The sequence below is a fragment of the Mesocricetus auratus genome, unplaced genomic scaffold (assembly GCF_017639785.1).
Source record: "Mesocricetus auratus isolate SY011 unplaced genomic scaffold, BCM_Maur_2.0 Super-Scaffold_100004, whole genome shotgun sequence".
Lineage (NCBI taxonomy): Eukaryota > Metazoa > Chordata > Mammalia > Rodentia > Cricetidae > Mesocricetus > Mesocricetus auratus.
Window position 1 is genome coordinate 1,899,920 of NW_024429189.1, and position 25,003 is coordinate 1,924,922.

General features: G+C 44.4%; 1 protein-coding gene across 8 annotated transcripts in view; it reads right to left on the reverse strand.

Moving 5' to 3' along the window:
* The window catches only part of Sptan1 (spectrin alpha, non-erythrocytic 1), a 68,569-nt gene that overhangs the window by 27,257 nt on the left and 16,309 nt on the right, over positions 1-25,003 (reverse strand). For 5 of the 8 annotated variants that reach the window (XM_040745080.1, XM_013124800.2, XM_040745077.1 and 2 more), the window contains 25 exons: positions 22,762-22,902; positions 22,292-22,438; positions 19,034-19,167; positions 18,793-18,937; positions 18,408-18,562; positions 17,623-17,758; positions 16,159-16,260; positions 15,259-15,396; positions 14,204-14,314; positions 13,471-13,548; positions 13,180-13,335; positions 12,822-13,026; positions 12,176-12,357; positions 11,622-11,865; positions 11,346-11,468; positions 10,938-11,155; positions 9,435-9,527; positions 8,614-8,748; positions 7,133-7,281; positions 6,048-6,107; positions 4,782-4,980; positions 3,749-3,853; positions 3,382-3,405; positions 2,469-2,504; positions 569-616 (listed from right to left, as the gene is read on the reverse strand). In XM_040745080.1, coding sequence (XP_040601014.1) covers positions 569-616; positions 2,469-2,504; positions 3,382-3,405; positions 3,749-3,853; positions 4,782-4,980; positions 6,048-6,107; positions 7,133-7,281; positions 8,614-8,748; positions 9,435-9,527; positions 10,938-11,155; positions 11,346-11,468; positions 11,622-11,865; positions 12,176-12,357; positions 12,822-13,026; positions 13,180-13,335; positions 13,471-13,548; positions 14,204-14,314; positions 15,259-15,396; positions 16,159-16,260; positions 17,623-17,758; positions 18,408-18,562; positions 18,793-18,937; positions 19,034-19,167; positions 22,292-22,438; positions 22,762-22,902 — 3,264 coding nt within the window. The remainder of the gene's footprint in view (positions 1-568; positions 617-2,468; positions 2,505-3,381; positions 3,406-3,748; positions 3,854-4,781; positions 4,981-6,047; positions 6,108-7,132; positions 7,282-8,613; positions 8,749-9,434; positions 9,528-10,937; positions 11,156-11,345; positions 11,469-11,621; positions 11,866-12,175; positions 12,358-12,821; positions 13,027-13,179; positions 13,336-13,470; positions 13,549-14,203; positions 14,315-15,258; positions 15,397-16,158; positions 16,261-17,622; positions 17,759-18,407; positions 18,563-18,792; positions 18,938-19,033; positions 19,168-22,291; positions 22,439-22,761; positions 22,903-25,003) is intronic. The other 3 variants (XM_013124802.2, XM_013124801.2, XM_040745078.1) reach the window with 1 other exon arrangement.

The window sequence follows — 25,003 nt, forward strand, 5'->3', positions numbered from 1 at the left end:
AGGTGTGTTACTAGCAGTTGGGGGCAGGTTTTGAGGTTTCAAAAGATTAGCCATTCCAAGTATATTATCTCTGCCTCCTGTTTGTAGAATAAGACAAGAGTCTCAGCTGTTCCTGCTGACATTCCATCATGGACTCTAACCTGAAACCATAAGCCTGATTAAACACTTTCTTTTACACTTTGTTTTTGTCATAATGTTTTGTCACAGCAATAGAAAAGTAACTAAGCTACACTCATACTAAAGTCTGGATAGAGAAACCTGATCAAGCATTCAATAAGCAGAGATAGGTGGATCTGCACCTATCTCTGAGTTCGAGGCCAGTCTGGTCTACAGAGTGAGTTCCAGGACAGCCAGGGCTACACAGAGAAACCCTCTCCTGAGAAACGAAAGCAACAAAAATCCTGATCAAATTACTGCATGACTCTCGGCATTTGATGAGGATGGTTGAGGATGTTTCTGAGACCTATGGAAGTGGGCTGGGTCACAACATGCCTTCTTCTGTAGTCAAGAGAAGGACAACAGTGAAGAAAAGCATGGGTAAGCAAGGTATCTGGTCACCACTTCTTACCTTGATGGAGTTGAAGGTGGCCACTGTGTGGACCATCAGGCGAGCAGACTGTGAGAACAGAGCATAGGGAAACCAGTCAAGAGACTTTCCACTAGAGACAGATCTGCTAGTGCCACTAAGGAAGTCCCAACACTCAAACTAACATTACCCTACACAGACACTGACAACATCCGAAGCAGTGGCATTAATAAAAACTCGAGCTACTACGAAGGTATGAGAAAACACCAACTACATAAGTGGAGTTGACTGCAGGGTGAGACACACCCAAGCAGAGAGTGAAACCTTGAGGATGGCTGCTAAAGGAAGGGCAGCTTAGAGGCATGAATGGTGTACTTTATTGTCCAAACCAAAGAACCCTCCAAAAAACAGTTCTTTTTTTTCGAGACAGGGTTTCCCTGTATTGCTTTGGAGCCTGTCCTGGAACTCACTCTATAGACCAGGCTGGTTTCGAACTCACAGAGATTCACCTGCCTCTGCCTCCCAAATGCTGGGATGAAAGGCATGTACCACCAACACTTGGCTCAGAAAACAGTTCTACATACACTGATTGCTGTGATTGTTTCACTAATAATGTCCTATCCCACCCAGCTTATAAACAAAACAAAAAACTCCTCTTGGCTCAAAATCTTTGAAGTATGACAAAAGGAGGCAGGGTTCAGTTCTGAGGCACAGAAGGGAAGCCATCAAATGTTCCCACGAACCCCAGATGACATGCGGGTGGGATACAAGGTCCAGAAGGCAGTGCCATCATCTCCCTCTCCTTCTTAGAAACAGGAGACAATTCACAACGATATCTAGATCTGTGCCAGTAAGATGGTTCAGCAAGTAAGGCATCTGCTGCCAACTTGATGACCTTTCAACCCTCAGGATCTACATAGTACAAAAGGGAGAACCAACTCCGGCAAACTGTCCTTTGATCTCCATAAGCACACTGTGGTGTATGCTCACTCCCATAGACATATGCACACAAGAAACAAGTGTAATTCTAGAAACTTCTTTTCAGCTAGGCATTGTGGTGCACACCTTTAATTTCAGCACTTGGGATGCAAGAGTAGGCAGGTCTATGCGAGTTCAAGGCTAGCCTGGATTATATACTGATACCCTGTTTCCTCCCACCCCCAAAAGAATATACATTGCTACACTGCCAGAGAGCTTGGCAGAGTATTCAGAAAGGAAGTTAAATTCATTAAATTTTGCTATGAGAAAAATAACAGTGGGATATGGAGAACTGAATCAAATGAGAAAAAGTCCCATACCCTTTTTTATTATATGTCCTGAAAATGTACTTTTATGTAACACAGAATTCTACCTGTAACTTGTTTGTAGTTTAAGCAATGTATTAAAAGAGCTGAGTCAGAATAGAACTTCCTATAAAATTAAATGTGTGTAGCTGGTGGTGTAACCTTAGCTGGAAGCACAGTATACAGGCCTCCTTCCACATTCCCCAGCACAGCTTTGCTGCTCTGGTGTGTGAGTAACGTCAGCTGTAGGGGTAACTTGCTCTTCCCCTTCCTGCTTTGCAGATGGGCCCTTCCATACACTGGCTTCCTTGATAACAGACAGGAGGCACACTGTCACTAACATTCTCAGTCCTAGTAACAGTCCTATCATCCTCTGCCATCCTGCTGGGTAACACCTGATAATGGATGATTTCCCCACATGAGGTTTACTCTGGGATCAAGATGGCCTACTCTTACTGGGCATTCTGTTTCTGTGTATTATTAGACTTCCCAATTCCACAGACAATAGAATACAGCCACTAAGGTTACAAGGAGGCCACACCAACCAAGGGAAAGTTCACAACAAGCTGGACATGAAGAAAAAGGCACACACAAAAAAACAATATGCTGCAAGTTCCTGAAAAACACTTGGCACTAGTAATGTGCAAAGGAGTCCTTACCTTCCACGGGGAGGCTGTCTTGGAATCTGCTTCATCCTAGTCAAAGAAAAAGGAGTTAGGCAGCATGACGTAAGCACAGAATCTTCCCAGTAAGCAACTGTGATCCCAGAGGAATCCCAGCAGTTTATCTTCACTGCCATGGAACTCAGAGCAACCAACCTAAGGCTGGCTGAAAGGAATCACTAAACACATAAAACAATCCCCCTCCCCTGTTAAGATTTATCCTGTGTGTATAATGTTGGCTGCATGTATGTACACGCACCACCTGCATGCCTAGTGTGCAGGGTGTTGAGAAGAGGGCATCGTTTTACTTGGAATGGAAGTTAAGGATGGTTGTGAGCAATCCATCATATCATGTGGGTGCTGAAATTGAATTCAGATTCTCTGCAAGAGCAACAACTGCTGGTAACTGCTTGACTGCTGAGCCAACTCTATGGCACCCTATTGTTTTTTTTTTCTTCCCCAAATAGAGTAAGCGATGGAAAGAATGAAGAAATTCAATGTAATGCCCATCTTTTCTTTACGCCACACTCATAGATTTGAGAAAAATAAAGCAAACATAAACAATAAGGATCTATTAGGGAAAAAATTTTAGAATGACAAAGATCAAACATGTTTTGGCCAAATAGGTGGTAAGTTCTTAGAACCCCAGCATTAGGGAGGATGAGGCAGAAGAATTGTGAACTTGTAGCCAGTCTGAGCTACATAATGAGCTCCATTCCAACCTGGGCTACACAGTACAACTAATAACAAAACCCCTTCAACTTTTGTTCTGGAGAATGGCAGGCATCATGGATGCCTAGAATTTCTTTTTTACATTCTTACACAACAAAAGGTCAATGTTCTTGCTTTTACATTCTTCCCAATCTGAATTCTGCCAAGTTTGAGATCCACATGGAACCCTGTGACTTACCCTGGGCATCATGCCATACACCTCCTATGAGGAGAGAAGGAAGAGAAGAAAATTGGGTTAAAACAGAAGAAACATGCTTCAGAGTGCCATAAATGCAGGTGGAAAGAAGAGTCCCAGTAAACAGACTGGAAATCTAGTTCACTGGCTTGCACAACTCCAAATCAAATGCCAAACATTTATCAATTTAAGGAACTCAAGAACTTGAAGCCAATGACACCACAGACATTTAACTTCCACAGCTCTTCATGGGCATAGACAGGGAGAGCATAGGATGAAGTGTGAACTACACTGGCCTCAAATCTTACAAAATGTGACCTCTGGGGTGATGAAGGACTAAAGAACCCTGATCCAAGTTTAATACACCCACCTGCTGCTGCACAGCCTGTACTTCCTCTGCCATCAGACCTTCAGATTCCAGGTCTTCAGCTACCTTGTTAATGTCCTTCAGTCGAGATTCATTGGCTTTCAGATCCTATAAAGTAAAGGTCACAACAATTAAACACACTATAGCAAGTCAGGGGGGAGGGGGACACTTTAAGTTCCCAGCACAGGACAAACACAGATGCTGCAGAGAGTAAATTCTAAGTCATACAGACTGCACAATCCGTGTTATCTTCACTATTTAAAACTTTGTTTTTGTTGTTTTGTGGTGGGAGGGAGTGCGCCATAGTACATATATGAGGTTAAAGGACAACTTGTGCGTTCTCTCCAGCCATCAAGTGGGTCCTGGAGATTGAACTCAGAAAAACCTCAGGCTTGGTGGCAAAAGGCTTTACACAATAAGCCATTTCATGTCCTGAGAATAACCCTATCACCCTCCTTTTTAGAGACAATGTTTCTGTGTAATAGCCCAAGCTGTCCTGAAACTTGATTTGTAGACTGGGCTGGCCTCAAACTCACAGAGATCCACCTGCCTCTGCCTCCCAGTGCTGGGATAAAGTTGTGCACTACTATGGCCCAGTGAGAACACACACGCATGCATGCACACAGGCACGACACCCACTCAGCCAGAGAGATGATTCAGAGGTTAAGAGCTCTGGCTGCTCTTCCAAAGGTCCTGAGTTCAATTCCCCGCAACCACATGGTGGCTCACAACCATCTGTAGTGAGATCTGCTGCCCTCTACCAACGTGCAGGCAGAACACTACATAATAATCTTTAATTTTTTCAAATTATTAATTTTATGTGTATTTGCATTCATATGTGTTTATGTACCAAGTTTGTTCCTGATAGCTGTGGAGGAAGTAAACTGGAGGTATAGATGGTTGTTGAGACACTATGTGGATGCTGGGATTGGAACCTGGCTCCTTGGGAGCCCTTAACTGCTGAGCCATGCATGCCTCCAGCCTCAAGAACTAGATATTTACACAACTTTGCAGCCATGCTGCAAGTTTTTCATACCTTCTGGAAGTCATCAAACTTTTTCTGCAGCACCTCAACCTGCTCCAAGTCTGTGCCAACCTCTTCACTGGTTAGAGCAGCTTCCTTCTCATTGATCCACTGCTGTAGCTCATTTGCTTCCCGGAACAACATGAACTTCTTACAACTCTTCTCCAACATGCCTTTGCGCTTCTCACCCAGTTCCAGCAGAGACTGATATCTGACAGAAGTCAAGAGGGTGACAAAATGGGCAAGAAGCCAAAGATTCTAACACAAGACAACCACTAGGCATCTGAGTATGATCCAAGGCATGAGTTTATAATGATGATACCTAGCAACAAAGGATCAACAAAGGATCAGAGCATACAAAGATGAGGAGACTAAGCACCCAAACTACAGCTTCAGGATAAGCTCACAGTGCACTGGTCACAATTGTCTGGGGGCACTCATCTCCAGGCCAATTTTGCAATTTATATGACCACAGAAGCCTGAAACCAAGCACTTAGCACAGAAACAAAAGGTCCATGCAAATACATTGGAGAGATGAGATGAAGCTACAAAATGATGAAACTACATAATGTATATAAGGGATTTTCCTGGTTTTTATAATTCTCTGAGCAGCTCCTAAGTGGGATAAGATATACGTTTTAAGATAGTCCAATAAGGGATGTTCCAACTCTGGCCAGTAGGACATTTCCATAGTGATCTGTGTATTATTGAGCAAGTTACTGAAAGAATCAGATAATGTGTAGAGTACGTATACAACATCATCATCTCCAAGACCTAAGAAGAATCAAAGAATTCTCTAACCAATGAGAACTGAGATACAAAAAAGCTGAGGTGCCACTATCTTTAGACACAAAAACAAATCTGAGTAAGAGGTGAAATTCAACGTCAAAGAAAAATCTGAAAATCACCAAATCTAAGCTTCTAAAAAAAGTAACAAATCACCAGAAATCTGAGCCCCTCAACCTCTAAGCAGCACTGGATTTCCACCTTCCTGAAGAATACGACAAAACTGGCTGCAGGTTTATAGAGACTGCTCCTGCTCTATCAGGAAACCAGAGTGAACCAACACCATTCCAAACGCAAGTAGGCAGACACAACAGAGGAGAGCAGTTCCACTGAGAGCTCTCCCATAGCCAGTAAAGCGGAGCTACAGATGTGACAGGTCCCCTGCACCACCTTTTTCTGAATGGACAGGGCTCGGGAGAAAAGCGGCAGGGGGGAATGGACAGGCGTAGCAGTGGACATGGGGGAGCTCAGCGAGGCTCTCAGCCTACTCACAGTTCTTCCACCTGTTTCATACGCAGAGATACACTGCCGGCCTCCTTAGTTATGCGTGTCCTGCACAGAGGGGGTACAGCAAAAGCATGCACACATTAGTGGGATTAATCCACAGGAATGAAAAGCAGCAGCTCCGACTGGTGCCATGATGGCGGATGCTTGAAGTTGGGAAAACTTAGGCATCATTCAAAAGCTCTTAGAAGCAGCCCAGGCCATGAATAAAATCACAGTGGAGCAAGAGTAGGAAAATTAAATGAGAGGATTAGTTTACCTTCACTTTTCTGACAAGTCTGCTATACTTAAGGCAGTGTTCCCTATACTGCAAACACTTAACTGCACAGGGCAAGGCCAGGGGACAAAACAGACTTGAAGGACAGTGCTGACTCTAACAGCCAGTTCAGCTACACTACCTCCATCAACACCTGTGCTCTTTCATGACCCAGGGTTGTGACAAGAACACAAACACAACTGTCTCCTTGTCTATGAGTAACAGAGAAAGAATCTGTAAACGGACAAATGGTTCTTGTCATTTCAAGATCATTAAGGTCAGAAAAGGTCTAATTCTAAGTCCTACTGGGCTTAGAAATATACTTCCTGGGTATTTCCCAGGTGCCCAAAGCTATTGATTTCACTAGTAGACTAAGGTATGCACTATAGGACAGACATGTTGTACAATATGGGGCTCATCTATATGATGAGGAGAAAAATCAGTTTAAAAAAATTGCATTCTCTGAACACAAAGCTAAGGAAGAGAGAGGCAGCTCTCTAGGCAGCTGTCCAAAGGGAGCGAGAGTCAAGGTGTAAGATATCTGAAAAGCGCCAATAGAATCTTGTCTGCAAGACAATGGCTGACATTGTATCAAGTAGTAAAATGTGGTTTAGAAAAAGCAGCTCAGAATCACAGGAAAAAAACAAGTGAGATTAAGTTAATAGTCAAGAACTTGGGCTCTAACAGGGAGGTTTGTAGGTTAGGAGACTTGACTGAAACAGAGAGCGTAGAGGGCTCCTGAGACTGTATTTGGCTTGAGGGTTGGATTAAGCCCTGAGTGCTGTCTAGCCTGTGCTATGTGTGTGCGAGCCCTTACTGGTTGTCGATTTGGCCCTGCCGCAGCGCAATGCTGCCCTGCTCTTCCAGAAGGTTCTCCCTTGAGGCTGACTGGGCGGGGTCCAGTTTCTTCACATACGCAGCTGGCACAAAACCCTGACGATCATTCACTTCCACTTTCCACCAGTCCTAAGAGAGAGAAAAAGAGGACTGAAAACATATTCTTTTCCCAAGAAAGAGCTCACACTGGTCAATTTTTTCATTTTGTGCCTCTGTGTGTATGTTACAAGTGTGTGCTTGCATGTATGCCCAAGGAGGCCAGAAGAGTGTCAGATTTTCTTGGAGCCAGAGTCATAGGGTGTTGTAAGCCTTTTGACACAAGTGCTGGGAACTGAACTCCTCTGGAAGAAGACCAAGTACTCCTAACTGATTATCCACCTCTCCAGCCCTTAATACACTGGTCTATTTGCATACGTGTGTAGGAGACACACACAAAGAAGCTCTATTACTTCAAGAGGCCTGTGACAGATTAAAGTCATTCTGTACTACCATACATGGAGGGTCACAGGTTAGAGATGCAGTTAACCATGGAGAAGAGCTTTCCCTTGTGCAGTTAGTTTAAAACTATGCTGTCCAACACTGCAATCACTAGCAACACAGACCTATTCAGTTTTTGTACATTGGAGCCATACTCATCAAAAACTTCAGTTATACTAACAATAATTCAATTATCTGCCACATGTGCTTAGAAGTTACCAAGTACACAGTAGACACCACATTGTCAAAAGTGTGGCAGGGCAATACTGCTCTTGTACAAACTAGATGGACAAGAGACTTGGGTTTCAGTTAAAAAGATAGTGACAACAGGTAAGACTCACAGGTTTCCTTAATCACTCAGGATGGGGTCAAATAAGGGTTCCCTAGCAATGGGCAGAATAGTTCTTTGACCTTAAATAAGATGGGAGACAGGCTCCCTCATGAGCAGTCAAGTATTATGTAGAGAAACACATCCCTCCCTTCAAGGACAGTGTCATACCAGCATGTGCTAAGGAAGAAAGGCTGATGTACTGGGCAATATTTAACTTGAAGTGTGTAAGATGTATTACAGCTGCCTCCAGCTATCTGCTAACCTTGAGATAACTATACAGTCTAGATGAGTAACCAAGAGACAAAGGCTCAGTGGTATACAATGCCTGCCCAAGGCCAGCACCATAAACAACCACTACCAACAGCATGTTATGGAGCAAACAAGCCACTGCTCAGAAGGGATAGTGTTCACCCAGAGACACTTGATTGCAGTTCTAAGGACCCTGCAGGTGACTCTTGGCACTGCTTGTACATGTCAGACTCAAGAAGACTGATCTAGTACTTCCCTAGTCATATGTGGCCTTTGATAAATGAAAGTGACTGGGAGTTTGACAAAGTAACCCTCTTCTCTCTTCCCATTCTACCCAAGAATATCCAGCAGAGAGCACAATCCATGGTGCTGAGGTATCCAACCCTGGCCATCCTGTGCCTTGCCTTGTTGGTGCTGTTGAGCAAGGTGAGAATATCCCCTTTCTTCATGGTGACCTCACGAGGGCTCTTTTCCTGATAGTCGTAGAGAGCCAAGACCAGCTCCTTCCCGGTCTCATCATCCATGGGGGCCACTTGTTGCTAACAACCCAAAGGAAACGCAAAATGATTAAATGACACTCATAATATGCCAGCCAAGAACACAACAGTCCAACTTCAACTTTTTTTGTGTGTTTTGTTTTTTTAAGGCAGGGTCTCTCTCTCACAGACCAGGTGGGCTTGGAACACATCCTGGAGATCTATCTGTCCCTGCTTCCTAAGTGCTGCTTTTGATTAAAGGTTTGTGCCACTACTGACAGCTCCTTGACAGTTCTTTACAGAAGCTACCAAAAAAGATTTGTTCAAGCTGTTGAGCATTAAAACAAATATATGACTGAAAAATCCAGGTATGTTAGCTCATGCCTATAAATTGAGCACTTGAGAAGCCAAAGGGGAAGAAGTTTGAGGCCTACCTGGACTACAAAGTGAGACCCTATTATTGAAACACCAAAAGAGGGTGGGGGGGTGGGGAGTAACCAAACAAAAACTCTCCTCAATTAAATTAGACCTTTGTGGAGGAGAACGTTGCCCATAGCAGGTATGGTGGCATGTGCCTTTATCACAGCACTCCAGCGGGTGGATTTACTCAAGTTTGGGTCCAGCCTGGTCTACACAGTGACAAACGAACAAACTCAAACCAAAGAATATTGCCCATAGCTTTAAATGTCTGTCAATTTCCCTTGCCCCATCCTGGGCCCTCAGTACTCTAGAACAGCAGCAATACTTACCCGGCACGACTGGGCCTGCTCTCGCAAAGCCTGGATGCTGCTGCCATAGGCACTGAGATCAGACATCAAAGCTTCATGCTTCTTGAGCAGAGCCTGAAACCATACATAGGGAACCTTGTCTTTCTTCAGAGGCCCTTTGCCATATGACTGCAAACTGCCCTGTACATTCCTATTTTTTATATTTTGCATATTTTTAAAAATTTTGTATTTTTGAGATCATACACAAGTAGTGTATCCACATCTCTCCTCCCCTCTCTCCTTCAACTACTGCCATATTCCAAATTCATGACCTCCTTTTCTACAATTACCATTCTCTCTCTCTCTCTCTCTCTCACACACACACACACACAGACAGACAGACAGACAGACACACACACACACACACAGACCGTACTGAGTACATTTATTGTTGCACATATGTACTTGTGTCCAGGGCTGACTACTTGTGACTGGATAACCTACATGGAAGCTTGTCCCTGGAGGAAAACTGATTTGCCCTCTCTAATCCACTGATCACTGATAGCTTGTCATCTAGGAGTAGGACCTTGTGGGATTTTTCCCATTGATGTTGGCTTATACTTACTTTTTGTGTGTGTGTGCATACACTGTGGCGCATAGAGGTCAGAGGACAACTTACAGAAGTCAGTTCTCTTGATTCCACCATACGGCCTGGGTATTGAACTCAGGCTTAGCACAAAGGCCTTTACCCACTAAGCCATCTTGCCAGCCCATCTCTTTTTCCTCTTAATTTCAGAGAAGAAATACTGCTGGGTTACAATCTACCCCCCCCCCATGCTTTACCTAGTTCTTGAGTCTCTGAAATGTATAGACACACAAGGGACAGTTGTCTCACATTCTTAAGAATCTCTCTTTACAAGGCTACTTTGTCACTTCCCACTAACACCATTTCCAATATTTTTGGTTCTCCTATTCTCAGGGAAAATACTGTTCATGTGAAGGCTCCACTCACCTAGGGAGGTTTTTGGTACTGGGAATGGAATCCAGAACTGTGTACATGCTACACTAGTGCTTTACCACCGAGCAGTGGCCCCAGCTGCCTCATTCTGTTGACAAGACTGTCAAGAGGTAGGTCAGGAGACAACTGCCTCAGATCTTTACGAATCAAACATAAGAGTTACAGTAACACAACAGATGATTAGCAAAAAGGGTAAGTGTGTGTTGGTGTATGTATCTATCAAATGTTGCATGTACATGCATTGCTAAGTTTGCATAGGTGTCAGTGTTGGCATGCTTGTATGTGCTGGTCTGACTACATGTCTGCATACACATGATGGAGAATAAATGAGACTTAATAGTTGAAGGTGATAACAGGAAGTCTTCTCTCTGAACTTGCAAAATAAAAAGCAAAAAATGATTCTTAAACACCTTTAAAAGCAGCTGCAGGATACTTTGCCTTTCCTATGACACCTTTTCTGCTACCCTGCTTTCTACCCTAGGCCAGGCCCATTTCCTAAGTGCCTGTGATGCTCATGTTTGAGCTACCTCAGCAGAGTCCTCATCCTTTCCATAGTCGGTACTGCCCACAATGGGCTCCTTCTCCCGCATCCAGGACTCAGCCTCGTTGGCATCGGCAAAGTACTGCTGGGCCTGCAGTGAGTCCTCCAGATCTTGCCTCCGCTGGGAGGCTTTGGCTTTCAGTGCCTCCCATTTCTGGTTGAGCTCACTCAGTTTGGCCTTCACATCCTCTGCAGCAAAATGGCCTGGAGGGATGATGGTGAGAAATATACTGACATAACATCAAAACTCACAAGACGAGGCCTGGTCAAGGTCATGTAAGACAGAATGAGATGGGGACTCAGACTTGGCCTCATTGGCTACAGGTCCATGTACTGAACCAACAGTGGAAAGACATAAAGAGCAAAACCAGGTCCTGTCACTGACCACACTCACCTTCTTCCACCATGGCGTTTCCCTTCTGTGTTACTGCTTTGATTCGGGGTTCATGCCCAGCAATTTCTGCTTGTAAAGCTTGATGCTTCTTTAGCAGATTCTGGACTCCAATTAGATCTTTGCCTAAAAGCAAAACCCATTCTCTCATCAAATGGCACTGAACCAACACTGTGGGCTCCCATCAGTGCTGCAGTGCAGGGATCTAGACATCATCTGACTGCCTCTCCTTTATGCTATGAGATGCTGCAGTGGCATGGTTCTGCCTGATAAACTAACCTCTGTTAGTGGATGCAGCAATAGGCTCCTTTTCTCTAATCCAGGTTTCCTCATCCTCCACATCTCGGAAGAGCTGCTGCAGACGAAGAGAATCTGCCAACTTCTGTTTCCGGGCTACCATGGGTTCTTTGAGAGCCTCATAGCGGGCAACAAGGGCCTCTTGCTTCTTCTTAATGTTTTCCGCATCAAAATGGCCAGCATCTTGAAACTGGCGGGCCTGAATTGTGATGCCATCGATTCGATCCTGGGACCAAGAAGATAAAGTTTGAAAACTACAACCAGAGATTCAGGCTGTACATCACCAACCTATTACTTGGGGTGAGGATTCATCAAACACCAAAAAATGTTAACATGGTGTTTGTCCTACCCTGAGAATATTTGTTCTGCCATGGCCTTCCCTCATTTTAGGCTCTCAGAGAACACTTTAAGTAGAAACATGTAGAGTTCTGTAAGACAGCCCTATACTTCATCTTTCCCCCTTGAAATGTTCAATGTTCATCACTCTCCCATTTAGCACTGTCCTGTCCCACCACAGGTCCCATTCCCCATTCCACCTGGTGAGCAGCCACATCTGCCTCTAGCAGGGCATGCTTCTTCTGGAGGTTCTGGACATTGGTGAGGTCTTTGCCATAATCATCTGAAGCCAAGTGACCTTCAACTTCATACAGCCACAATTCAATGTCCTCAACATTGCGATTAAATTGCTGCTGCTGGTTGGCTTCACGGAGCTTTATTCCTGTTCAAGGAAATGGGTTTAATTTTCTGTTAGATAATGTGATCATGATCCATGGTATCCTGGTGGAGGATGATGGTGAGAATCTTAGTCATTATCCAGTTTTACTAAATAGATGAAGGAAACCCTCGAGCATGACCTCTGCTTTATATTCTACAGGCTGAACTGGAGGCTTTCTGGAAAGCATCTTCACTTCCATGGCTCACAGCTCATCTGTGATTTTAAGTGAGAATGCTCAATTCATTCCTTTTAGTCTCGCTAACCAACCATCCCTTTCAATCACACTTACCAAATGATGGCAGTATTGAGAACCCAAGTCAAGGAATCCCTATATAGCACACAATCCTTAACAGCAAAACTATCACCCTGCCTTTTCTAGGTAGTGTCAAGCCAAGAATGCTGAGCCAAAGAGAAGTGTTTAGTTTCCCAAACACTCCTATCAAACACTTCCATCTATTTTCTCCCACCTTTCAGTTCTGTGGCCTCTAGAAGTTTCTTCCACAAACTGATGACCTCATCCATACGAGCTGCTACTTCTTCCTTGGCATAGTGGTTGACGTCTATTAGCTTTTGCCCAGCTTTCTCTAGGGCATCAATACGGCTCTGGTTTGCTGAAAGCTCAGCCTCAAAAGCTTGATGCTTTTGGACTTTGCCTTGCAGGTTGGATGGATCCTGCCAATCAAAAAAAGAGGGCCTTTAACTAGAGTGTAAAACTGTCAGCATACATTAACTAGTGTGGTTTGTGGACTCTCCCCTCCCTTTTTTGTAGCTACAAGATTATTTAGCTTACACATGTACTACATGACAAAACTGATTGAACATTACTTTATAAGCTTCATCGGTGGCAGTTTTCATCTTCTCGTTGACCCAACTTTTAAGCTCATCAGAATCACGGAAGAACTGCTGCAGGTGGAAGGAATCGGCCAGCTGGGCCCGGCGGTGCATTGCTCGCTCATGGAGGGCATTTCGGCGGCTAAGGAGCTGAAAGACAGGGATCATGTGATTTTACAGTTCATACACCTCAAAAAGTGGCCAGCTCAATTGAACTGCAACAAATATCTCAGAAAGGGAACCTGCACACTACAAAAAAGGAGCATGAAAGAGCAGGGAACTCACAGCATCTCGGCGAGTGGCCACATCTTCCATTGCGTAGTGATTATTTTGGATTAGTTTGGTTGCAAACTCATCCAGTGCCTACAAAGGAAGGCAAGAGTTGTCACTGAGCACTGTGCCCTAGCCTAAGCTATAGAGAAAACATCCTAATGCAGTGGGACATGCACCCACCACTGGGCCCAGCTGGCTGCTTATGCTCACCTGAAGGCACGTCCAACATGTAGCTCACAAGCTGCATGTACCTAGGATAGCTAACAATTTGGTCTAACACGAAATCCTAAATGTAAAATGTTATGAGGTAATTTTCTTTTTTTTTTTTTAAAATAAGTAGCTGGTTCTCAGGAGTAAACTCTACAGACACAGACATCACTGTTGTAAAGTGGAGGATTCTGCTTGATACTATGAAGACTACTCATTCCCCTCAAGTGTACAGACATCAACTGCTGTATGGGCACCTCATACATGTCAGAAGTATTCTTTCTACTAAAGTGTTTTCTTTATGGAAAGAGCACATGCAGCCTTACTCTGATTTAGTGTCAGTTAAAGTTACATCTCAACTGGGAGGGTTCCATCAAGCAAGTGACTGTGTTCCATAAAGCTGTGTTACATGTACAAGATCGAATGATGTCATTATGAGGGTTTACATGTTCCTGGGGAGTACTCTGCAGACAGCTCCCCAACCTCTCAGAAATGGATTGTTTATTCTGTGGACCACATGACAAGAAGTAGGTCTTACTGTGATTTTTTCTTCCTGGGCGCTGAGCGATTTCTCAAAGTCCTCATGCTTCTTCAGAAGAGCTTCCACACTGTCTAAGGAGTCACCCAAATCTTCATTTAGCAGGAATGCCTGGAGAAACGAAAGCAAGTGTACAGCATCATGGGCCACTCATTCATCTACAGCGCAAAAGCAAAAACAGATTTTGACAAAACAGAGACAGGAAATTTTCTATGGCAATGAAGCCTCTGAGATCACTACTACAAAGTCTTTTTTTAATATATTCTCTTAAAAAAAAATCAACCAGGAGGGGGCTGGAGAGATGGCTCAGCAGTTAAGAGCACTGGATGCTCTTCCAGAGGACCTGGGTTCAATTCCCAGAACCCACATAGATCCCTCACAACTGTCTAACTCTAGTTTCAGAGGATCAAGCACCATAGACATACATGGAAGCAAAACACCAATGCACATAAAATAGAAATAAATAAATAATTTCAAAAATCAACCAGGAGCCAGGTGTTGGTGGCACACGCCTTTAATCCCAGCACATGGGAGGCAGAGGCAGGCAGATCTCTGAGTTTGAGACCAGCCTGGTCTACAGAGCGAGTTCCAGGACAGCCACCAAAACAATACAGAGAAACGTTGTCTCAAAAAACCCCCAAATCAACCAGGAGCACTGGAAAATGATCCTTGCCATATTTCCAATTATTCTTTTAAGGGAGGGAGGATATTAAGACAAGGTTTCTCTAAGCAGTTCACATCCTCTTTCTAAGTAGCTCAGCTGGACTTGAACTCTTGACCCTCCTGCCTTAGGTTTGAGTATGAATGCAAATAGGCACCAACCCCAGCTCTCACATAGCTCTCCTAGCTTCCTTTACATTTAGAAACCCTTTTGGTACTGCACAATTTTTTTTTAAGTGCCTTTCTATCTCAGCAATACCAGAGGCAGACAGGCCCAAAATAAACCTGCTTAGTAAGTTTCCTTCTTCACTCTACTCAAAACAAAATCAGTACTCACTGGAGAGGTAGGGCATGCCCCTTGTCCTTCCCTGGTAGGGGCTCCTGATGAACATTACCTCCTGCTTGCTCATCCAGTTGTCCACCTGCTCAGTGTCACGGTAGAAGAGCTGCAAGTCCATGCACTGCTCATATTGTTGCCTCCGAAGCTCCCACAGTTCCAGCAGGGTGGATCTCTCCTCTGAGAGGATGCTCAGCTTGGGGAACAGGAAGCAAAGTTACCTTCCACCTTCTGGGAGACATGGGGCTGTTCATGTTAGGCTTTAGGCATTTCTTCGTGTAATAACACTTAATGTATGTAAGCTTACTGTGAGAGACATACAGATACCTCAGAACTGGCATGCGTGTGCTATCCACAAGAACCCCATCCTGACTAACCCTGAATTTACTGTCATATTATTATAAACATTCTAGGTAAAAATGCCAAGGAGACAGTAGATAAATGAAAGACTCTGAAAGTGATACCATGGAAACAGACAGCTGTCAACTGAGGGATGGCATCCCAAACCTGTTAAGTAAATTCATGAATGCCTGAAACACTTTACAATTTGTTTCCTATTCATTCTCACTACTAAAACAGGACTGGTTCTCACATGCTTGAAGTTTAAAAGAAAAAAAGAATTCTCTTGATCCAATATAATACAAGCATATATTTTCTCTCTACAAGATAGGCTCTGTACAGCCATAGATGGTTTGGAACTTGCTATGTAGACCACATTGACCTCAAACTCACAAAGATCTGCCTGCCTATCTCTTCTCCAAGTGATGGAATTTAAAGGTATATGCCACACCACGACCAGCCACATATATCTTTATTAAATCTCTATAGGAAAAAGCTGCCCCTTTGTGGCAAAATCTTGGGCTAATAAGTGTTATGAATTGAGGGTGGGCCCCTAACTGGACACAGGGATAAAGAAGTACTCTCTGGTCCTCTGTAAAAGCCCTTTTCATTATCTTACCTTCTCCCTCACTTCATCTGAGGCATAGTGACCAGCCGTGAGCAGAGCCTGCCCAGACTCATCTGCAGACTTAAAGCTATCTTCATGAGCATCGATTTCACCCTGTAAAGGAAAAGAGATAGAATGTTTCCAGCATCTTTTGAGTGGTAGTGGGGGTGGAAAGGCACAGGAACAATGACAGTGACACCAAGTTGTTGAATTTCAAACACACTCATTAATAAGTGAGACTGTTAAGAAAAGAAACAGAAGCCAGGCGGTGGTAGCACATGCCTTTAATTCCAGGCACTCAGGAGGCAGAGGCAGGTGAATCTGAGACCAGCCTGGTCTACAAAGAGTTCCAGGAAAGGCTCCAAAGATACAGAGAAATCCTGTCTCAAAAAACAAAAATCAGGGCTGGAGAGATGGCTCAGAGGTTAAGAGCACCGACTGCTCTTCCAGAAGGTCCTGAGTTCAATTCCCAGCAACCACATGGTGGCTCACAACCATCCATAATGAGATCTGGTGCCCTCTTCTGGTGTGCAGACATACATGGAGGCAGGATGTTGTATTCATAATAAATAAATAAAATCTTAAAAAAAAACAAAAACAAAAATCAAACAAAAAAGTAACTTCAGAGGTTAAGAGCACTGACTGTTCTTCCAGAGGACCTGAGTTCAATTCACAGCAACCACATGGTGGCTCACAACAACCTTGAATGAGATCTGGTGCCCTCTGCTGGCATGCAGGCAGAAGACTGTACACACACACACACACACACACACACACACACACACACACACACACACACACAGTAGCAGGTTTAAAGTGTTTCCTAGCTGTCAGTATAAGACAATCAAGAAAAGCTTGCCACCAGCTCTGTAGGCCATTAATCAATCTATGTTCACATAGATCCAAGCTCTCCTATTTACCACCCATTATTCTTTTTTATGCCACATGGACTTGCTTACAATTTTATAGTATCTGGTAGTGCATCTCCTGCCCCCCCCCCACACACACCATGTTTCTCAAAATTGCCTTAGCTTTTTTTGTGGACTTAGCTTATTCAGTACAAATGCTCACAGTTCTGTTGGGCTTTTGACAGGCATTGAATTGAATGTATATATTTATACTGACCATCCATTCATCTATGCATTAGATAATGTCATTTCACTTGGTCAATGTTTTTTGCAACGTCTTTCAAATAACAAGTTTTTGGTTTTTTTGTTTGTTTTGGTTTTTTGAGGCAGGGTTTCACTGTGTAGCCCTGACTGGCATGGAACTCATCATATAGACCAGGCTGGCACTCAAAAAAATCCAGCTGCCTCTGCCTCCCCAGTGCTGGGATTAAAATTATGCACCGAACCTAACAAGTTCTTTAAAACATTCTTGAAATAGGGTGGTAGTGATGCAAGCCTTTGGTCCCAGCTCTTGGTAGGCAGAGGCAAGGGGATAGTTGTGAGTTGTGCGAGACTCTGGGAACACTACCTTGTGCTCCTGATGCCTGTCCAGCAGAGCTTCAGCACCAGCCACGTCATTGGCCAGCTCATCTGCATTGATGAGGGCTTTCATTTCCGTCACCCAGCTCGTGAGGTCACGGAAGTCAGCCAGAAAGCGTTGAAGCCTGGGGAAAAACAAAAAGTATGTCACTTCCAGTAGTGGTCCCAGGACAGAACACGGCTTTCCTACAGTTCTGAATTCTGTTCTCAAAAGTCAACCATACAAACCGTAGTTCCGGGAAAGGAAAAATTCACTGAACTTAAAGTGAAGGTAGCAGAAGCAAAAAAACAGGTTATACTGCTCATGCTAAGGTTCCCACCTTGTGTCACATTTCTAATGTTTGAGATGGGTCTCCTTATATTGTCCTGGCTAGTCACTGCCACTAACTCACCATCTTTAACTTCCTTGTTATCCCAGGGCCAACTTAAGGTGAGAAAGAAGTGTTCTTTACCTTTCCAATTCTTCATTTACTGAGTTTTAATACATGATGCTAATAGCTATGGGGTATTTCCATTCTGCCAGTCAAAGTGAAGTATAGTGGAGAGAATAATTTATGAAGTTATAAATACTATATTCAGACAACACTCTACAAAATAGCCAGGCTCCAAAAGAATTTTAATGTGGATGTGGAAAAGTAACCTGCATTTTCTTATTGGTGATTCTTGGCAGGGAACAGAAACATTTTTGCTATTTTAAATTGACCCTCTGCCTCTCCTGTCCATACAGGAGTCAAAGAAACCCTGATTGCTAAGTACCAAAGGATCATTTGCTACCTGTATGAGTCATCAAGCCGTGCATGTCTCTCTGCTGCCAGAGTGCGAATCTGTTCCCAGTTGGTAATCAGCTCCTCTCGCTTTACCTGGATCTGGTTGGCACTTAGAGGGTGTGACTGTTGCAGGCGGTCAGCTTCAGCACACAGAGCTTTCACCTAGAAACAGACTCTTGTCAGCACCATGTTCCTGCCCTTGCTAACTGGCTTACATGATCAGTGGCTTTCAGCCCAACTTGTGGCTGGGTAATGGTGGTACACACTTTTAATCCCAGCACTGGGAGGCAGAGGCAGGCAGATCTCTGTGAGTTCAAGGCCAGCCTAGTCCACAAAGTGAGTTCCAGACAGCCAAGGCTTCACAGAAAAAAATAAAACAAAAAAAACCCCACCTTGTCCTCTAGAGCAGCAAGATCTCTCTCCAAACCCTCGTGCTTCCGAAGCAGAGCTTGAACACTTGCTAGGTCTCTGCCAAAGTCATCAGAGGCCATTAACTGCTCCTTCTCCTTAATCCAACCAATGGTCTCATCCACATCCCTACAGAAGAACAAGTCAACCCAGTTTTGCAGCTGTCCAAATGCACTGGGAATACCACAGGGGCAGCGCTCTGCTCAGTTCTCACAGTCCCAATACCTATTAAAGCGCTGAACCTCAGCAGCACCAAACAGCTTCCCCTGCCGCTGAAGAGCCAGGCCTTTGAGACGTTGCCAAGCTGCATTCACCTCATCCTGCTTGGTCTTGATCAGCTCCTCTTCCGGGTGCTGCTCCTGAAAAAAACAAAAGGAAGAGAATGGACCAGTCTACCTGCCACCTCTGGCCCCTCCAAGTTACCCTGGGCCTGGTAAAGAGCACAAGAAAGTCTTCACAACTGTAAAGCAGCCTAGGTCTGTGTGAAAGAAGGGAGCTGCAGCTCAAGAGACAATTGATTTCTTTGAATAAACTTTTCTATGCTTTGGAAGGAGTAAGTTTTTTGCTATTGTTGTCTCTCCCTCTTTTTGGTTTTTTTTTTTTAAACGCTTCCCTTTTTTTTTTAAAGATTTATTTATTTATTACATATACACCAGATTGAATTGTAGATGGTTGTGAGCCACCATGTGGTTGCTGGGAATTGAACTCAAGACCTCTGGAAGAGCAGTCAGTGCTCTTAACCTCTGAACCATCTCTCCAGCCCCTCTTTTTGGTTTTTTGAGACAGGGTTTCTCTTTACTGCTTTGGAGGCTGTCCTGGAACTTGCTCTGTAGACCCGGCTGGCTTCGAACTCACAGAGATCCGCCTGCCTCTGCCTCCCGAGTGCTGGGATTAAAGGAGTGCACCACCAATGCCCGGCTGTCTCTTTTTGAGACAAAGTGTCATTATACAGCCCACCTAGCCTGAAATTTGTTATGTAGACCAGGCTGGCCTTGAAGCCAGTGATTCACCTGCCTCTGCCTCCCAACTGTTAGGATTAAATGATAGGGGACGTCCTTCTGTGTATGTTTCTCTTATTGGTTGATGAATAAAGCACCGTTGGCCAATAAGGCAGGAAGATAGGCAGGACTAGGAGACGAGAATTCTGGGTGAGGTAGGCAGAGGGAGCAAAGCCAGAACAGTTGCCAATATAGATCACAAAGGAGTAACAGGTTTGGACCCTTCTCCAGTAATATAAGACCACGTGGAAATACTTAGATTAATAGAAATAGGTTAATAATAAGGCAGAGCTAGCCAGTAAGAAGCCCTAGTCATTGGTCAACAGTTTCATAATTAATATAGTGTCTGTATGTTTATTTGGGTCTAAGGAGGGCCTGTCAGGAACAAGAAAGCTTCAGCAACAATTAAAGGTGTGTGCCATGATGCCTATCCAGTACCAGATGATAAGCACACTGTGGATGAAGGGAAGATGGCTGAGTGGTGAACGGCCCTTGTTGGTCTTGCAGAGGGTCAAAGTTTTGTTCCCAGCACCAACATAGTAGCTCATAACTATCTATAACCCCAATGAGATGTCCTCTTTTGACCACCATGGGAATTAGGAACACATGTGGCGCGCGCGCGCGCGCGCGCACACACACACACACACACACACACACACACACACACACACACACACACACACACACGCAGGCAAAATACTCATACGTAAAATAAAGTCTAGAAAATAAAAATGTTAACAAAAACAGACACAATGGGTCCAACTTAGTGGAACTTCATCAATGTACCCCATCTACCTCAAGTGCTTAAAAACCCAGCATTTCAGGTGTCTGTCAACTCGTTAAGTACTGTTTGCAGACACATGGTTTTCAGTGGCCACAGTTTATTTCTCCACATAGTCAGGAAACATCTTGTTAACAGGATTCTTGCCTACCAAGCACACTCCAATGCTTTGTTTTCTCTTAGCTAAAAAAAAGACCGTGAAGAGGTCATATGGAGTATTTAGGGGCTTGGCTTGACTGCACTTGCCCAACATAACTTTGAAATGGCTCGTGACTTGAAGATGGCACTGGATCTCTAGAAGGACAAGTATTACTGAGCAGTTCTGACTGTCATCTCAAACACTGACTTTAAAAAATGAGAAAATGTAGCCAGGCGGTGGTGGCACACACCTTTAATCCCAGCACTTGGGAGGCAGAGGCAGGTGGATCTCTGTGAGTTCGAGACCAGACTGGTCTACAAAAGCCTTACTGTTGCTTGATATCTTCAGAGCATGCTGAACCCTAGTGTAGTAGAAGGTGAGAGTATGAGAGTAGCTCTCATGTAGGCAATAGGGAAAGGTGGCTTTGCCCATCCCACCCCCTTTCTTCTTTTTGGGTTTTGAGACAGGGTCTACCAGGAGCCCTTGCTAACCCTGAACGGGCAGTCCTCCTGCTTCAGCATCACAGTGCTGGGAACACCTAACTGTCTCTGTCCCCTCTCATGAGCGCCAGAGCCACCAGTGGAGAGCCCTTTCATTATCAGGTCCTTTCAGGGGCCCCACAGAACCTAGAAAAGCTTCAGTGACAAGGGAAGGAAGAGACATCAATACTGGTGGATGGCTGCCAGAATTAGGTAGGCATTTACTACCACACTCTGGTCCAAGGTCTGAGAAATCCCAGAAACAAGCTTTAGAAGACCAATAAAAGTTCATCCAACCTGGCCCAAAAGTGGATGGCAATCAAATGACCTCTGCCCTTCCTGCCCAGGGTCACAAGGTAAAAACATGTTCTCATTTGTGAGCAATCAGAATGAGATTTTAGCCGGGCGGTGGTGGCGCACGCCTTTAATCCCAGCACTCGGGAGGCAGAGGCAGGCGGATCTCTGTGAGTTCGAGGCTGGGCTGGACTGATAGCCTCCAAAACAATACAGAGAAACCCTGTCTCGAAAAAACAAAAAACAAAAACAAAAACAGAATGAGATTTTATGTACATCTAGACAAAACTTTCAAGATATTTAAAAAAACCTACTCATTAGAAACTAGGGATCCTAGATGGGTGTGGCAGAAGGAGGCATACGGATCTCCGTGAATTGGAGGCAAGCATGGTCTACATCTAGAACTCCAGAATAGTCAAGACTACTAATAGGGAGAACTGTCTCAAAAAAAGAGGAGAAAGAGAAGAATTAATAATAACTAGAGATCAGGCAGGGTCAGATAGATTGCTCAAAGGTTGCAGAACACCTAGGTTCAGGTCTCAGGACCCACATGATAGCTCACAACCATCTATAACTGGAATTCCATGGGATCTGACACCCTCTTTTAAGCCTTTCTAGGCACAAGGCACACACATAATGCACATACATATATACAGGCAAAATACTTACATGTAAAATTAAACTAAGGTCACCTAAGACTTAAAAAAAAAAAAATCAGGCAAGTTCCCTTTCACAGGACATCCTAGAAGGCGCCATGGTGCTGTGAGCAGCACGCATCTATCTGCTTCTCACCTGGATGAGTTTGGCAGCAAACTGATTTACTTCATTAACCCTTTCTTCATGAGCAGCCAGATCAGTCTGGAACTCTTCAAATTTCTTCTGCAGGACTTCTACGTGTTCCAGGTCCTGGCCTAGCTCCTCAGAAGTCACAATTGCTTCCTATTCAGGGAGAGAACCATCTTGAGGCACTGGGCCAATTAACAAAGGTTGCCATGAAGAAGATACATTAGGGACGAAGCCACATTCACTCTAATGGACAGTTTCTATGCAGGTTTTTATTCCTGTTCTCTTTAACATGTTCTGTCCCAGAGACCTACTAAGTTTCAGGGTTACAAACCCAGAGGTTCCTAAAGAGCAGCTGAGACAAAGTCTCTCTTTCCTGCCCTAGGGATGCCAAGTGCATTAACACTGCCTCTCAAGGCAGATCACAGGAAGGCTCCTTCCTCTCGGGGGAGCCTAGTACACCTGCCCTCACAGCATACCTTGTCATTGATCCAGTCCATTACATCCTCACACTCCCGCAAATACTGCACCAGCTTCTGTGCCTGCAGCAGTTTGATTCCCTTCTCCCGCATCTTCTCCAAAAGCAACTCCCACTGGCGGTGCAGCTCCATCAAACGTGTCTGGAGGTTAAAAGTCAGACCTTTAAGCCAGGCATGGTGGTGCATGCCTTTAATCGTAGCACTTGGGAGGCAGAGGCAGATAGATCTCGAGTTCAAGGGTAGCCTGGTCTGCATAGTGAGTTCCAGGACAGCCAGGGCTCCACAGAGAACCCAGTCTTGAAAATAAAACCAAAAAAGCCAGTCAGATAGCTTAGCACGTAAAGGTTCTTGCCACTTGAGCCTGGAGAGCTAACTTAATTCCTAGAAGCCACAGCTGAAGGAGAGAATTGTCCTATGACCTCCACATGTGTGCTGTGGTACACACTCTTCTCTTGCACTCTCTCATAAAATTGTATAACAATAAAATTAAATTTAAACAGAACTGCAGTGTGAAGCTGGGAAGTGATGGCGCACGCCTTTAACCCCAGCACTTGGGAGGTAGAGGCAGGCGGATCTCTGTGAGTTCGAGGCCAGCCTGGTCTACAAAGTGAGTTCCAGGATAGGCTCCAAAGCTACAGAGAAACCGTCTCGAACAAACAAAAACAACAACAACAAAAAAAGGAATTACAGTGTGAAAATCATTGCATAACAGTAATAGAACACCATCAGCTCTCAAACAGCTCTTCAGAGAAAAGGCTTTGGAGGGCCTTAAAGTGACAGCTGTTGAACACAACATCTCAAGCTAAGTTCAAATGTCATCTACACAGCAGTCACAGAACATAAAGCACTCACTTCCCAGCATCATTGGGTGTTCACAGCACAGACCCACAAAGGACCTGAGAGCTGAGGGAAGCTAAGAAACCCACTTCAGTCTGTGTGCTGTGTTCTGCTGCTTGATCCCACCATGGGGCCTTGATTATGACCACCCCAAGATACTGGGAGTTTCTGGGTAACACTGACAGGCAGAAGTACATCACACAAGTTCAAACACAAACAGAAGTGGAATCTGGGATCCACCCATGTTGAGATGTCATTCTCAGCAAGAGAAAAACCGAAACTTTGAAAGCCAGGTCAACAGTCAGCATGGGTGGAGTCTCTTACAAGCAAGCATGAAGGTTTCACTAATAGAGAGAAAGCTGTGAGGAAATGAGAGCTCACACAGTTCACTGCACAGCGCCATGACTAGAAGGGAATTCAATACTCCACCTACTCGGATGTGAGACCCAATGTGGGTGGCCGTGACTATGGGGCGCCAAGCTGTCCGGTATGGTGTGAAAGTCTAAACCAGTGACAAGACAGGTTATACAGGATACAGACACAGCCTTCTACTCCACCCATTTTCCTTTGTGCTAACCCTGCCTGCCAAACTAAATTGCTAACTTTGGGACAGATAAACTGCCAAAGCAGGTCAGAATCACTATAGGAAGTGTGAGTCCAAATACAAGATGACAGAACTCTCTGCTTAACGGGGCTACAGAGACTGGCCTGACCTCACCCCTCAAATTTCATTCCACACAATCAAGTCATGACTCAGGTACTGGCACAATTTTCCCAGTTCTGAAAGTCAGAGAGGGCTCAGCCAAGAAGGCTGTCCACAGTCCAGGAAGAAGAGCAGGTAGGAACTGCAAGAGCATCTAAGGAACTGCAGAACTCAGGGTGGGAAAGGAGGTCTGGCTCTGACTCAGTCAGCAGTGGGAGCTTTCAGAGACGCAGATACAGGAAACATCATGAAAAGATAGGCATGGAATACAAGCTGGAAACAGTACAGTGAAGTTCTACTTCTCAGCTGTGGGACTTTGGGTGGGTTACTCAAAATTCTCTAAGCCTCAGTATGGATACTTTCCCATGACATAGAGAAATGGGAACCTTGTAAGCTTATGAAAATTAAAGACATCAGCCAACTGTCTTGCAGTACCCTGACAACTACAAACAGCAACTTGACAAATGCTAGTTAACACTGTATATATAAGGCTGCTTTGATAAACTCTCAAAATGGGCACAAATGAACTCAGCTTTGATTCCTCTCCCAAGATGATTCCCCAAAGTCAAATACTTGGTCTGTTTCTTACAGGTCTATCTGTGCCTGGGTTATACTATATAGTCCCATATACACCAGGAAAACTTCTATTAGGGAGTATGAAGCCAACTGACTTTATTTACTATAGGACTATATTAAAATACT